General features: G+C 42.9%; 1 protein-coding gene across 5 annotated transcripts in view; it reads left to right on the top strand.

The window, feature by feature from the left end:
- CDH23 (cadherin related 23) overlaps positions 1-15,796 on the top strand; it is a 528,116-nt gene that overhangs the window by 53,959 nt on the left and 458,361 nt on the right. For all 5 annotated transcript variants that reach the window (XM_049855780.1, XM_049855785.1, XM_049855781.1 and 2 more), the window contains exon 3: positions 10,532-10,609. In XM_049855780.1, the coding sequence (XP_049711737.1) occupies positions 10,532-10,609 (78 nt within the window). The remainder of the gene's footprint in view (positions 1-10,531; positions 10,610-15,796) is intronic.

The raw sequence follows: 15,796 nt of genomic DNA, 5'->3' as shown, positions 1-15,796 counted from the left end.
GTTGTCTTTTTGTAGTTGAGTTTTTGCAGTATCATGTAGATTTTAGAGATCAGGTGCTGATCAGAAATGTCATAGCTAAAAACTTTTTCCCAGTCTGTAGGTAGTCTTTTTACTCTTTTGGTGAAGTCTTTGGATGAGCATAAGTGTTTGATTTTTAGGAGCTCCCAGTTATCTAGTTTTTCTTCTATGTTCTTAATAATGTTTTATATACTATTTATGCCATGTATTAGGGCTCCTAACGTTGTCCCTATTTTTTCTTCCATGATCTTTATTGTTTTAGATTTTATATTTAGGTCTTTGATTCATTTTGAGTTAGTTTTTGTGCATGGAGTGAGGTATGGGTCTTGTTTCATTGTTTTGCAGATGGATATCCAGTTATGCCAGCACCGTTTGTTAAAAAGATTGTCTTTTCCCCATTTCACTGTTTTGGGGCCTTTGTCAAATATCAGCTGCTCATATGTGGATTGATTTATGTCTGGATTCTCAGTTCTGTTCCATTGGTCCATGTATCTGTTGTTGTACCAGTACCAGGCTGTTTTGACTACTGTGGTGGTATAATAGGTTCTAAAATCAGGTAAAGTAAGGCCTCCTACTTTGTTCTTCTTTTTCAGTAATGCCTTATTTATCCGGCCTCTTTCCCTTCCATATGAAATTGGTGATTTGTTTCTCCATCTCATTAAAGAATGTCTTTGGGATTTGGATCGGAATTGCATTAAATGTATAGATCGCTTTTGGTAGAATAGACATTTTTATAATGTTAAGTCTTCCTATCCATGAGCAAGGTATGTTCTTCCACGTATGTAAGTCTCTTTCGGTTTCTTGCAGAAGTGTACTGCAGTTTTCTTTGTATAAGTGTTTTACATCTCTGATAAGATTTATTCCTAAGTATTTTATCTTCTTGGGGGCTACTGTAAATGGCATTGATTTGGTGATTTCCTCTTCGATGTTCTTTTTGTTGATGTAGAGGAATCCAACTGATTTTTGTATGTTTATCTCATATCCCAATACTCTGCTGAACTCTTCTATTAGTTTCAGTAGTTTTCTGGAGGATTCCTTAGGGTTTTCTGTGTATAAGATCATGTCATCTGCAAATAGAGATACTTTTACTTCTTCCTTGCCAATCTGGATGGCCTTTATTTCTTTATCTAGCCTAATTGCTCTGGCTAGGACTTTCAGCACAATGTTGAATAAGAGTGGTGATAGAGGGCATCCTTGTCTGGTTCCCAATCTCAATGGGAATGTTTTCAGGCTCTCTCCATTTAGGGTGATGTTGGCTGTTGGCTTTGTATAAATGTCCTTTATTATGTTGAGAAATTTTTCTTCTATTCCCATTTTGCTGAGAGTTTTTATCATGAATGGGTGTTGAACTTTGTCAAATGCCTTTTCTGCATCAATTGATAAAATCATGTGATTCTTGTCTTTTGTTTTATTTATGTGGTGGAGTACAGTAATTGTTTTTCTAATGTTGAACCATCCCTTCGTACCTAGTATGAATCCCACTTGGTCATGGTGGATTATTTTTTTGGTGTGTTGTTGAATTCTGTTGGCTAGAATTTTGTTGAGGATTTTTGCATCTACATTCATGAGGGATATAGGTCTATAATTTTCTTTTCTTGTGGTGTCTTTACCTGGTTTTGGTATCAGGGATATGGTGGCTTCATAGAATGAGTTTGGTAGTATTCCATCCTTTTCTATGCTCTGAAATACCTTTAGTAGTAGTGGTGTTAACTCTTCTCTGAAGTTTGGTAGAACTCTGCAGTGAAGCCGTCCAGACCAGGGCTTTTTTTTGTTGGGAGTTTTTTGATTACCTTTTCAATCTCTTCTTTTGTTATGGGTCTATTTAGTTGTTCTACCTCTGTTTGTGTTAGTTTAGGTAGGTAGTGTGTTTCCAGGAATTCATACATTTCTTCTAGGTTTTCAAATTTGTATGAGTATAGGTTTTCATAGTAATCTGATATGATTCTTTTAATTTCGGCTGGGTCTGTTGTAATATCGCCCATCTCATTTCTTATTTGGGTTAGTTGCTTCCTCTCCTGTTTTTCTTTTGTCAGTTTGGTCAATGGTTTATCAATTTTGTCGAGTTTTTAAAAAAACCAGCTTTTGGTCTTGTTAATTCTTTCAGTTGTTTTTCTGTTTTCTATTTCGTTTAGTTCAGCTCTAATTTTTATTATTTGTTTTCTTCTGGTGCCTGTGGGTTTCTTTTGTTGCTCTCTTTCTATTTGTTCAAGTTGTTGGGATAGTTCTTTGATTTTGGCCCTTTCTTCTTTTTGGATGTGTGCCTTTATTGATATAAATTGGCCTCTGAGCACTGCTTTTGCTGTGTCCCACAGGTTCTGTTAGGAAGTGTTTTCATTCTCATTGGATTCTCTGAATTTCTTTATTCCATCCTTAATGTCTTCTATAATCCAGTCTTTTTTGAGCAAAGTATTTTTCAGTTTCCAAGTGTTTGATTTCTTTCCCCTGCTTTTCCTATGATTGATCTCCAGTTTTATGGCCTTATGGTCAGAGAAGATGCTTTGTAATATTTCAATGTTTTGGATTCTGCTAAGGCTTGCTTTATGACCTAATATGTGGTGTATTCTAGAGAATGTTCCATGTGCACTAGAAAAGAAAATATAGTTGGTTGCTGTTGGGTGGAGTGTTCTGTATATGTCTACGAGGTCAAGTTGGTTTATTGTGGCATTTAGATCTTCCGTGTCTTTATTGAGCTTCTGTCTGGATGTCCTGTCCTTCACCGAAAGTGGTGTGTTGAAGTCTCCTACTATTATTGTGGAGCTGTCTATCTAACTTTTCAATGCTGATAGAGTTTTTTAATGTAATGTAGGCTGTAATTGCAGCCCTGTCATTGGGTGCATATATATTTAATATGGTTATATCTTCTTGGTGTTTTGTCCCTTTAATCATTATATAGTGTCCTTCCTTAGCCTTTCTGAAGGATTTAACTTTAAAGTCTATTTTGTCAGAAATTAACATTGCCACTCCTGCTCTTTTTTGATTGTTGTTTTGTGGATATATTTTTTTCCATCCTTTGAGTTTTAGTTTGTTTGTATCTCAAGTCTAAGGTGTGTCTCTTGTAGGCAGCATATACACGGATCTTGTTTTTTAATCCATTCTGCCACTCTCTGTCTCTTTATTGGTACATTTAGTCCATCTACATTCAGGGTAATTATGGATAGGTATGAATTTAGTGCTATCATTTTGATGTCTTTTTTTGTGTGTTGACAGCTTCTTTTTCCCACTTGATTTTATGTGCTGAGTAGATTTTCTTTATATATTGTCCTTTCCTCATATTTGTTGTTGTTGATTTTGTTTCTGCTGAGTCTGTATTTTTCCCTTGTATTTTATTTTGATAAGTAGGATAGTTTTTCTCCTTTGTGGTTACCTTATTATTTACCCTTATTTTTCTAAATTTATAACTAACTTTTATTTCTTTGTATTGCCATATCTTCCTCTCCATATGGAAGGTGTATGATTACATTTCTTAGTCCCTCTTTATTATTTTAATGTTGTCTTCTTTTATATAATAACATCACCGTTACCCTGTGTTGGGCTTTTTTTTTTTTTTTAATCTTGCTTTGTTTTTTTTGTGTGTGTTTCCCTGTCTGGGTTGACTTCTGGTTGCTCTGCCCAGTGTTCTGGTCTTGGGTCGATACCTGATATTATTGATTTTCTAACCAAAGAACTCCATTTAGTATTTCTTGTAGTTTTGGTTTGGTTTTTACAAATTCCCTCAACTTGTGTTTATCTGGAAATGTCTTAATTTCACCTTCATATTTAAGAGACGGTTTTGATGGCAGGCAATTTTTTTCCTTCAGTTTTTTAAATATGTCATCCCATTGCCTTCTTGCCTGCCTGGTTTCTGCCGAGTAGTCCGAGTTTATTCTTATTGGCTCTCCCTTGTAGGTGACTTTTCTTTTATCCCTCTCTGCTTTTATAATTGTCTCTTTATCTTTGGTTTTGGCAAGCTTGATTATAATATGTCTTGGTGACTTTCTTTTAAAATCTACCTTATGTGGAGTTTGATGAGCATCTTGGGTAGATATCTTCTTATCTTTCACAATATCAGGGACATTTTCTGCCAACAAATCGTCAACAATTTTCTCTGTATTTTCTGTTATCCCTCCCTGTTCTGGTATTCCAATCACTTGTGGGTTATTTCTCTTGACAGAGGTCCCACATGATTCTTAAGTTTTCTTCATTTTTTAAAATTCTTATATCTGATTTTTCTTCAAATATATTAGTGCCAAGTGATTTATCTTCGAGTTCAGAAATTCTAGCTTTTACTTGCTCAATTCTGCTCCTCTGACTTTCTATTGAGTTATCTAATTCTGTAATTTTATTGTTAATCTTCTGAATTTCTGATTGCTGTCTGTCTATGGATTTTTCCAGCTTATTAAACTTTTCATTATGTTCCTGAATAATCTTTCTGAGTTCTTCAGTTGCTTTATCTGTGTGTTCCTTGGCTTGTTCTGCGTATTGCCTCATTTCCTTCCTGATGTCTTGAAGGGTTCTGTATGTTAAACTTTTGTATTCTGCCTCTGGTAATTCCAGGAATGCACTTTCATCTAAAAGATCCCTGGATTCTTTGTTTTGAGAGCCCGTTGAGTTGATCATGGCCTGTTTCTTTATGTGACTTGATATTGACTGTTGTCTCCCAGCCATGTATAAGTTATTGTATTAGTTTATGCTTGCTTACTGTGTTGTAGCTGCTTGCTTTGTTTTGTTTTCGTGTACCCCTACAGGTCGCTTGAGTGAGCCAGCTTGATTATTTTCGCCTTTGGAGCTCTGGTGTCCTGTCCCCAGCTGGCTAGAGCTGTTATCAGGTATATCAGTCTAGGAGTCCATTTAGTTTTCTTGTATGAATTCAGCTCAGGTTTCCAGGTAGCTGATATCAAGTGTATGGTACAGGCTCTGTCCTACAGTCTTAGAGGGGCAAGGGTGATTGGCGTATATACACATACCTGATTGCAGCAGGGGGTCACGCTCTGAACAAGGCAGGGGGCTGAGAACCGACCCCCAAGTGTCTCTGAGGAAAACGTGTCTCTGTTCCCTAGAGTGTGCTGGTGGGTGGGCTCTGCAGAGGGACCATGGGCACCCAAAGATTTTGTTGTAGGGACTGGGAGGTACCAGTTATTCCTGGGTCCCTGTCGCGGGTGGCTGGGCGACCAAAGTGGAGGTACCAGTCCTTAGGTCCCTGTTGTGGGTAGGTGAGGACCTTGTTTAATAGGCAAAGCAATGTCAAACGTCAAACACCCACCTCTCCACTGCATAGCTGAAATGGTTGGAGTTTGCCAAAAGAGCCTATTCTCCTGAAATAGGTCCACACAGGTCCATGCAGAAGGGAAAGGTGCTCAAAGTCCATGGACGGTTTATGCCTGGTCAGGAGCCGCTTCTGTCCTGAGCTCCCCCAGTTAATGGAGCTAGCAAATTATCTTTTCCCCCCAGTTGGAAAATTTTTTCCTTCCCCAAGGCCGGGAGGATGGCTCCAGGTGCTCACCAGGGCCTATCTCAGGCCCAGGGATTCAGCCGCTGAAGCTGGGTTGGGGGTGGGGGGTGGGGCGCGGTAAAATATATGCAAGTACTTAGCTTTTGCCGAGAGCGCCCTTCTGCTCAGGTTCCGGAGGTGTGAGTGGGCTGTGTGGCTGGCTGCTTCTCCCTCAGGAAACTGCGGCTGAACGCTAGGACCAGCCCGCCGCCACCGCCCAGGGAATGGTGCCTGAGGGCTCCCTGCGATTCAGGTCCAGCAACTCTTCTCCGCTTCGCTTCTGAACGATCTCTTCCTCCCCCTGCCCCTCAATTCGTTGTCTAAGCCTGCCTTTGATGCTCAGGGCTCCCAGCTTTTCACAAATATACTCGTTTCACTTGTTTTTTCGGGTCTTTGCTGTAAAGAGGGCTCAACGGAAGCGTCTGTCTATTCCGCCATCTTGGCTCTGCCTCGTTAACTTTTTTTATTGAAGTTTATATCACATAAGATTAACCATTTTAATGTGTATAATTCAGTGATATTTAATACATTCACAGTCTTGTGCAGCCATCACCACTACCTCATTCCAGAATATTTTCTCACATCAAAAGAAAACCTGGTACCCATTAAGCAGTCACCCCCATCCCCTCTACCCTCACCCTCTGGGAAACACCACTCCGCTTTCTGTCTCTATGGATTTATCTATTTATGGACATTTCATATGAACGGAATTATGCAGCATGTGATCTTTTGAGTCTGGCTTCTTTCACTCAGCATAATGTTTTTGAGGTTCATCCATGTTGTAGCATGTATCGGTACTTCATTTCTCTTTATGGCTGAGTAATATTCCATTGTGCAGATGTACCACATTTAGTTCATCCATTCATCTGATGATGGACATTTGGGCTGTTTCCACCTTTTGTCTGTGTGAGTAATGCTGCAGTGAACATTGGTGTACAAGTGTCTGTTTGAGTCTCTGCTTTCAGTTCTTCTGGATATATACTTAGGAGTGGAATTGCTGGGTCATGTGCTAGTTCCATGTTTAACTTTTTGAGGAACCACCAAATTGTTTTCCATAGCGGCCGCACCGTTTTACATCCCCCCCAGCAATAGACAAGGATTCCAGTTTCGCCGCATCTTCGGCAACATTTCTTTCTTTTTTTTTTTTTTTATTGTTGTTAATTATGGCTGTCCTTGTATGTGTGAAGTGGTATCTCATTATGGTCTATTTTTTTTCTTTTAATTTATTTTTGGTGAAAGTTTACATAGCAAATTAGGTTCCCATTTACCAGTTTCTATACATAGTGTTCAGTGATATTGGTTACATTTTTCAGTGTGTCAGCGTTCTCATTATTTCCTTTCTGGTTGTCCTTTTTACATTAATCTAGCTTCCCTGTCCCCATTTACCTTCTTATGTTTGCTTTAGGGTAAAAGTTGTCTGTTTGGTGTTGTATACTTGATTATTTAAGGGAGCACAGTACTCATGGGTAATATTGTTTATTTTATGAGCCAGTCTATTATTTGGCTGAAAGATGGCTTCTGGGAGTGGCTTCAGTTCCAAGTTTAAAGGATATCTCAGGGTAGTAGTCTTGAGGATCTCCAAGTCTCTACTGGTTCAGTAAGTCCCGTCTTTTATAGGAATTTGAGGTTTGTTGTACATTTTTCCTGATTCTCTCCACGGCCATCTATTACATCCCAGTCAGAACAGTTGTTAGTGGTAGCTGGGCACCGTCTAATTCTTCTGGTCTCAGGATAGATGAGGCCGTGGTTCCTGTATGCTGTTAGTCCTGTAGACTAGTTTCTTCTTTGAGTCTTTGGTTTACTTATTTCTCTTTTGCTCCAGATGAGTACAGACCAATAGTTGTATCTTAGATGGCCACTTGCAAGCTTTTAAGACCCCACACATCACTCACCAAACTAGTGTGTAGAACAATATCTTTATGAACTATGTTATGTTGTTTGACAGAGTTGTCCCACAAGACCATGGCCCCAAGCCTTCAAACCTAGTGCAGTGCAATGAATTACTTAATATGGCCCTTCTAGCCATAGTCTTTGTGACCCACACACAATGATTGAGTGGGACCATGCAAATAAGTGTATGAAACCCTAAGAAGGCAATTGGTGAATTTCGCCATCCCCCTGGGCTTAAATTGAGCCATCCTAGAGGCGAGAAGAGAGGATCTCACTACTACCAAAAAAGAAAGGCCAGGAGTTGAATGTGTCCTTTGGACCTGGGATCCATGTGGTGAGAAACTCCAAAACCAGGAGACCAAGAGAAAGAAAGAGAGAGAAAGAAAACTATAACCCTGAAGATGGCAACAAGCGGTGGCAGAGAAACAGCAGCAGCAGAGACAGGAGACTGGCAGGAGATGGCTCGGTGGGCATCCAGGCCCATGAAGGGAGAAAGCTGAGTGCCTTCAGGCAGGGGGCTTGCTGAAAGAGTAGGGTGCCCCTGGGCACTTGATGGAGATAGGTTTGCTGACCCATGGAGCCAGAGCTGAGTGCCTTCAGGCCAACACTTACTGGCAGAGTGGGGTGCCTCTAGGCACTTATCAGCAAGGTAAAAGAGCTCCATAACACTTGTCTGAGCAGGGCAGAGGCCGAGGGGCCAGAGAGAGATGTGGCTGCAGCATAGCTGAGAAGCTGTGCTAATGGAAGAACTGTATCCTGCATGTTCCTGAACCTGAATTATAACCTGTTACTTCCCTAATAAACCCCATAATAGTGAGTATGGTCTGTGAGTTCTGTGTGGCCATTGCAATGAATTATCAAACCCAGCGGAAAAGTAGAGAGTGCTGTGGGAGGGACAGCTGGTGTCAGAACTGGTAGAAAAGTTGGAGGGTGGAGGTATGGCTTGGGCTGTTGATCTTGATTCTCCTTCCCCTTTGTAAAGTTAGAGGTCAGACACCCCTACCACACCATTTTTACATCTAGTAAACCAAACCTGTGAGGTGTTTGGTTATGTCTAGGAAGTACAGTCTGCCCTCTGTATCTGCATGTTCCACATTCGTGGATTGAACCAACGCAGAAGGAAAAAAAAAAAAGTTCCTAAAAGTAAAATTTGAATTTGCCATGCATTGAGCACTACACTGAATCCACCAGAATGAAGTGCTGTGTCGGCATCCCCTGCTGTAGCCGTCCGCCATTTCACTTCACAGCTCCTCTCTTAATTTTTTTTTTTTTCTCTCTCTAGCACTCATCATTTAAGCATTGTTCACCTCATGACTCATTTGTTTGCTACTGGTGTTGTGTGCGCTTTTTGTTTCTGTGAAAAAATGGCTCCTAAGAAGCAATGAAGTGGTCAAAACAATCCCTCAAAGGCTAAGGGTGAGGGGGTTGAGGAGAGCGAGAGGAAGGAGTTTCAGGCTAGTAAGGGATGGCGGCTGGTAGCTTGTAAAGCGCTACAGCCTCCAGAACTTCAAGGTCAAGGGAGAATCTCCATTGGCTGGTGCCCAGGCTGCATCAGCGTTCCCAGAAGGGCCCCAGGAACTCATAGAAGAGAGAGGCTACCTTCCAGAACAAGTCTTCAGTTCTGATGAAACAACTATTTACATAGCATTTATAGTGTGTTAGGTATTGTAAGTCATCTAGAGATGATTTGAAATATATGGGTGGATGTGTGTAAGTTATACGCAAATGCTATGACATTTATATGTAAGGGGCTTGAGCATCTGTATGGTGTCCTGGAACCTATCCCCTGCGGATACCTCGGGAAGACTGTGTACACAACTGTGTCCTATGTGCCTTATTATGTAAATGAATATATATGCAGCACACGCAGACATGTATATACACATGCCTATAGGTATGCCTGGAAACCTTGGTGGCGTAGTGGTTAAGTGCTACGGCTGCTCCCCAAAAAGTGGCAGTTCGAATCTACCAGGTGCTCTTTAGAAACTCTGTGGGGCAGTCCTACTCGGTCCTATAGAGTCACTATGAGTTGGAATTGACTTGATGGCAATTTTTTTTTTATAGATGCCTGTACATACACACCCATATGCTCACATGTGCCTTCCTATACACGTATATACATACATGTCTACCTATGGTAACCACACATATTTTTGGTTGTTATTACTGTTGTTGCAAAATTGTGTATGTTATAGCATTTTCCAAAATTGTGCTTTATTTTTGCGTACTTCTTAGTGTCATTGTTTACCTTGGTGAAGTTGTGCAGACTTTACCAATATTGAGTATTGCCTTTCCCATTACCAAAAATGACAGTGTCTACTATCTAAAAAGTGATTCCCCCTCCCTCCGTTTCCCATCTCTGGTGACCATCAAAGAACATTGCTTTCTGTGTGTATACCTATTCTTGTCTTTTTGTAAAAGTGAGACCATGCAGTATTTGTCCTTTTGTGATTGACTTATTTTATTCAGCATAATGTCCTCCAGATTTATTCACGTTATGAGATGTTTTGAGGATTCCATCATCCTTTATAGCTACGTTGTATCCCACTGTGTGTATGTACCACATTTTGTTTACCCATTCACCTGTTGTTGGGTACTTAGGTTGTTTCCATCTTTTTGCTATTGTAAATAGTGCTGCAACGAACATAGGTGTGCATGTCTATGTGTGTCACTGCCATTAGATATCTAGGGTATATACCTAGGAGTGGGATTGCTGGAGCATAAGATACTTCTATTTCTAGCTTTTTGAGGAAGTGCCATACAGTTTTCCGTGGTGGTTGTACTCTTTGTGATTTATTAAATGCTTTACACCCATTTTTCTCATAGGAAGTCTTTGAAATCCTGTGTGTGCTTTACATCCACAGCACATCGCAGTGTGGACCAGCCACATTTCAAATGCCCAGGACCCACATGGGCCTGGTGGCTGTTGTATTGTACAGCACAGAGTAGCTGACCACATGACTTGACAGCTGTCTGCCTGCCTACTGGGCATTATTTCTCATTTGCCTCAAAACAGGACATTGACCTGCCGGGGTCCTGAAAAGTTGGTGGTAGCACTGGACTCAGGCCCAGGGCCCATTACTCTTTGTCACCTTGCAGAATGCATGAAGCTGGCATGGGAGTGCGTGACTGATGCTCTTATCCTCTGACTTCCAGGCCAGGTGAACCGGCTGCCCTTCTTCACCAACCACTTCTTTGACACATACCTGCTGATCAGCGAGGACACACCTGTGGGTGAGTTGGAACAAGGGCTGATGATCATGGGGTGGGATGGGGTGGGCTCCATTCCCAGAAGCGAAGAATACCTAAGAGGTTGAGAGCATGTTCCACTTCTTATCAGAATCTCTTCCATGGCATCCCTGACCGGTGTTCATCCAGCCTCTGCTTGAATGCCTCCAAGGACGGGGCACTCAGTACTTCTCGTGATGGCCATTCCACTAGAGGGGAGTTCTAAGTGTCAAAGAGTTCATCAAATTGCACACAAATTGTGGCACATTTCTCTTCCATGTGAAGCCCTTGGAGATGTTTGAAGATGGCAGCTGTCGTAGAATTTGTTTTGTGGCCTTTTGTGCTTTTCTGTGGTTACGAAGTTTTCTGCATTGAATATGCCTGTTTTTGCAATTAGAAAAAAATAAACTAGGAGATGACCACAAGCATCCTGGTGTCCCTCACCCCCGCATCACCCAGATCTGTCCTCATGGGCCCTTCTTGTGGCCTGTCTCCAATGCCCACAGTGTAAGATGTGTGCTGTGTAGCCCTGTGGCCCTAGCACACCTCTAGGGACCCAGAAGCTTCTCAGGAAATGATAGTTGAATTGAACAGACCCATCTTGCAGCTGTGCTGATGGAAGGGAGCTGGCGTTCTGGGCACTGGTGCCTGTGAACAAGTGTACAATAAAGGCACCAAAAAAGCCTCTGCCATCAACCAAAACTCTGTTGTCCATCCTGCAATGCTTGTTGGTGTCCTTTTAGGGTAAGTGCCTGTGGTACTTCTTCACCTCAGATCTGTGGGCGCCTACTCTCTGGGCATAAAGGGCAGTGGCTATGTGCCATAGTCGTTGTCAGTCAGGGCATCTGCATGGCGCATCTTTGTGGAATACCACTTGAACTTGAAAACAGGGAGGATGGTTTGGAGAGGGGATGGGGTATTAAGATATTTAACTAATTGCTGTTGTTAGCTGCCGTCGAGTTAGCCCCTGACTCCTGATGATCGCATGTACCATGGGATCAGACCTTTGTGATCCATAGGGTTTTCAAATAGATCACTTAAAACACTCTTTGATACAGAACCAGTGTGGGTATATGATAGAGCAGATGCAGCATTCTTCAAAGGAAATCTCCACCTGAGGTGGGGAGCCCTAGGCAGCTGCAGACCCTCCACTGCTGTTCACGGGGCAATGCAAGCAGCCCATGAAGCGGTCTTTCCTTTTGCTCTTCCTGGTGGATCTTTGGTGCAGGTGGGTGCTGGGCACAGCAGGTGTGTTCCCCAGTGTTGTGGGACTTGTCCTCATGGTCCAAACCCTTTGCCCTTGAGTACATTTCAACTCATAGCAACCCTGTAGAACTGTCACATAGGGTTTCCAAGGAGCAGCTGGTGGATTTGAACTGCTGACCTTTTGTTTAGCCGCTGAGCTCGTAACCACAAAAATACCACAAGTGGGTGGCTTTAAAGAACAGACACTTATCTTCTTACAGTTCAGAAGACTAGAAGTCCGAATTCTGGGACTAGCTCTAGGGATAGGCTCTCTCTTTTGACTCTGGGGAAGAGCTTTGTCTCAGCTTCTGTTGCTCTGGCGTTCCTTGGTTTCTTGGTGATATTCGTGTGTCATGTGTCTCCCCCGCCCCTACTCTTGGTGCTTATCTGTGTGTCTGATCTGCTCTTTTTATAACTCACAGTGATTAGGTTTAGCACACACCCTGTGCTGATATACCCCAACTAACACAACAAAGAAAACCCTATCCCCAAGTGGGATTGCATCCACAGATATAAGGGTTAGGATTCCAACACATATTTTGGCGGGACACAATCCATCCATAACACCATTTTAACCTCACCCTCCTGGAGAGTCCTTTGGGGTAGAGGGAGTATGTTTGGGGCAGGTGGGCCCACTGTGGCAGATGTGTGACCAGCCACTAATAGACCAGAGTTGCTGGTTGGAGGAGATGAAGGCCTCTCCCAGGTCAGCAGTACTGGCACCATCTGAGACCTCGCATTGTTCCATTCACCCTGGGCGTGGGGTCTTCAGAGGCAGAGGTGGCACGGTGGGATGGCGTGGGTTGGGCATTGCTTGGCCACTGCTGGTGGTGACAAGCCCTGGGCCGATGCCCACCTGCAGCAGGCTCTGCTCCAGACCTTTGGCTCTGACCCTTGATTGTCTTTTGCAAACACCAGGTGGTATTGATCAGCCTCCAGGAGCAGCTCCCAGAATTCGGGCACTTTAAGGCTGCATTTGGCCATCACAGAGTGGGGATCCATCCGGTGCAATGGGGATTGATCTCTGGCTCCAGGGGGCTGTAGGAGCAAGAGGGAGCTTAGTGAGTTGAAAGACAGTTCTGCTCATCTCTCTGGGCAGGGGTGGGTGGGTGCACCTGAGATGGGCCCTGCTGACCCAGCACCCTCCCAGCCTCCTCCCTTCCTTTTGCATCAGGATGGGGCAGCAGAGACAGGCCTAAAAATCATGAGCCCAGTTTCTGTTCCTTGCTGTGTGACCTTCAGCACAGCACTTCTCACCTCTGGGCTTCTACCTCCACATCTTGTTAATGAGATGGCATTGGAAAGATGGACCCAGCCTAACTGTGACCACTGGGGCCTTACATACTAATACTAGTGCTATCACTAATAATAATAATAACAACATTATTATAGTTATATGACATATGTATATTATGTACTATTATGACAGCAACATTTATTGATTACTTGAGGCCATGTACTAAGTATTTTTATGTATTAATTTGTTTTTTAAATTTTGTTTATGAATTGGCAATGGAGTTTGGGTACAGGCTCTAATATGTAGTTTGTGCTATGTCGTTCCTGTGAATACACTCTCCTGGGTTGGAGATTGGGACTTTAATCCGCCTTAGACCGTCTGAGCCTCTCCATTCTTTATGCTCTTGCCTCAATTCCTGGCAGTAGGCCAGTGGCCCTGTGCTCAAGAGTGGATGGGGCATGGCAGGGCCATCTGAAATCCCTTGCAGAGGCTGCACTTTCTGTTACTATCTCCTCACCTATCTTGGGCTCCAATTCCCTCTGCACAATGTTCTCTTTGAAGACCAATCTCCAGCAGGAGAAGACAGAAGCAAAATGAAGTCATTAAGTAGCTCTGCGTTTCCTGAAAGGGTCTGTTAACATTGCTGACTTCCTCAGATGGCACCCCCCATCCCCCAGCCCATGAGTGTCTTGCTCCAGATGCATGGGTGGGGCAGAACAAGGGCAGAACAATGGCTCAACCCTGGTCAGGCTGGTTGGCATCGGCCACCCCTTGGCCCTGGCTATCGCAGTGAGTGGCTACATGCGCCTTTAGGACAAAGGACACCCCTGGAGAGTGCTGTCTCAAGTTCACCTCCTGAATCCACTCCAAACACTGTACCAATACTGCTCATATCCAGGTCTTAACAGCAACCTCCACATTGCTGAATCCACTCATTAATTCTCAGACCTCATGACCTTCTAGTGGTTGATGTTGTCCTCCTCCTTGAAATACTTTCTTCCCTGGGCTCTTGGGACATCATACTCTCCTGGTTCCTCCTGACTTTCTTGCTGCTCCTTCTTGGTCTCCTTTGCTGGTTCCCTTATATCTCATCAACACCTCTTAACGTGGGAGGGCTCCAGGGCTCAGCTCTTGTATCTCTATTTATTTATTTATTTAGTTGTTGTTGAGAATATACACAGCCAAATATACACCAGCTCAGCAGTTTCTACATATACAATTCAGTGACAGTGATTATGTACTTTGAGTTGTGTAACCATTCTCACCCTCATTTTCTGAGTTGTTCCTCCCCCATTAATACAAACTCAGTGCCTTCTAAGATTCCTATCCGATCTTTTGAGTTACTGTTGTTAATTTGCTCCCACCAGATAGTTCTTAAAAGAGCATAATGCTCAAGGCAGACATTTAAAAAAAAATAATTTTTATTGTGCTTTAAGTGAAAGTTTACAAATCAAGTCAGTCACACCTAAGCCTATATACGCCTTACTACATACCATTTCCTCTCCCCCTAATGAGTCAGCCCGCTCCCTCCTTCCAGTCTCTCCTTTCGTGACCATTTTGCCAGTTTCTAACCCTCTGTACCCTCCCAGCTCCCCTCCAGACAGGAGATGCCAACACAGTCTCACGTGTCCACCTGATGGAAGTAGCTCACTCTTCATCAGCATCTCTCTCCATCCCATTGTCCAGTCCCTTCCATGTCTGATGAGTTGTCATCGGGAATGGTTCCTGTCCTGGGCCAACAGAAGGTTTGGGGACCATGACCACCGGGATTCTTCTAGTCTCAGTCAGACCTTTAAGTCTGGTCTTTTTATGAGAATTTAGGGTCTGCATCCCACTGTTCTCCTGCTCCCTCAGGGGTTCTCTGTTGTGCTCCCTATCAGGGCAGTCATCGGTTTTGGCCGGGCACCATCTAGTTCTTCTGGTCTCAGGATGATGTAAGTCTCTAGTTCATGTGGCCCTTTCTGTCTCTTGGGCTCATAGTTATCATGTGACCTTGGTGTTCTTCATTCTCTTTTGATCCAGGTGGGTTGAGACCAATTGATGCATCTTAGATGGCCGCTTGTTAACATTTAAGACCCCAGGTGCCACACTTCAAAGTGGGATGCAGAGTGTTTTCATAATAGAATGTATTTTGTCAAGGCAGACATTTTTTACTAGCAAAGCGAGACTATTGTTTAGTTTTAGGAAGATTTCAGGGAATATTTTTAGTTTCAGGTTTAAAGATTATCTCAAGGCAATAGTTTCAGGGGTTCATCCAGCCTTCGTGGCTCCAGGAAGTCTGGAGCCCATGAGAATTTGAAATTCTGTTCTGCATTTGCTCCCTTTTGATCAGGATTCTTCTGTAGACTCTTTGACCAAAATGTTCAGTAATGATACCTGGGCACCATTCACTTGTTCTGGTCTCATGGCAAAGGAGGCAGTTGTTCATGGAAGCAATTAGCCACACATACTACTTCCTACTCCTATTCCTGACTCTTACTGTATTGCTTCAGGTGAATAGAGACCAATTGTGCCTTGGGTGGCCAATTGCAAGATTTTAAGACCTCAGGTACTATGCAACAAACTAGGAGGTAGAACAGAAGCTGTAAACACGTTATTAGGCCAATTAACTGAGACGTCTCATGAAACCATGACCCTAAAACTCCAGACCAAGGAAGCAAATCCCATGAAGCGTTTGGTTGTACATAAGCAACCCCAGCAGCTACTCTCTC

Source organism: Elephas maximus, chromosome 16 (assembly GCF_024166365.1).
Source record: "Elephas maximus indicus isolate mEleMax1 chromosome 16, mEleMax1 primary haplotype, whole genome shotgun sequence".
NCBI lineage: Eukaryota > Metazoa > Chordata > Mammalia > Proboscidea > Elephantidae > Elephas > Elephas maximus.
The sequence above is the reverse complement of the archived record's forward strand: the minus strand, read 5'-3'. Positions and strand labels throughout refer to the sequence as shown.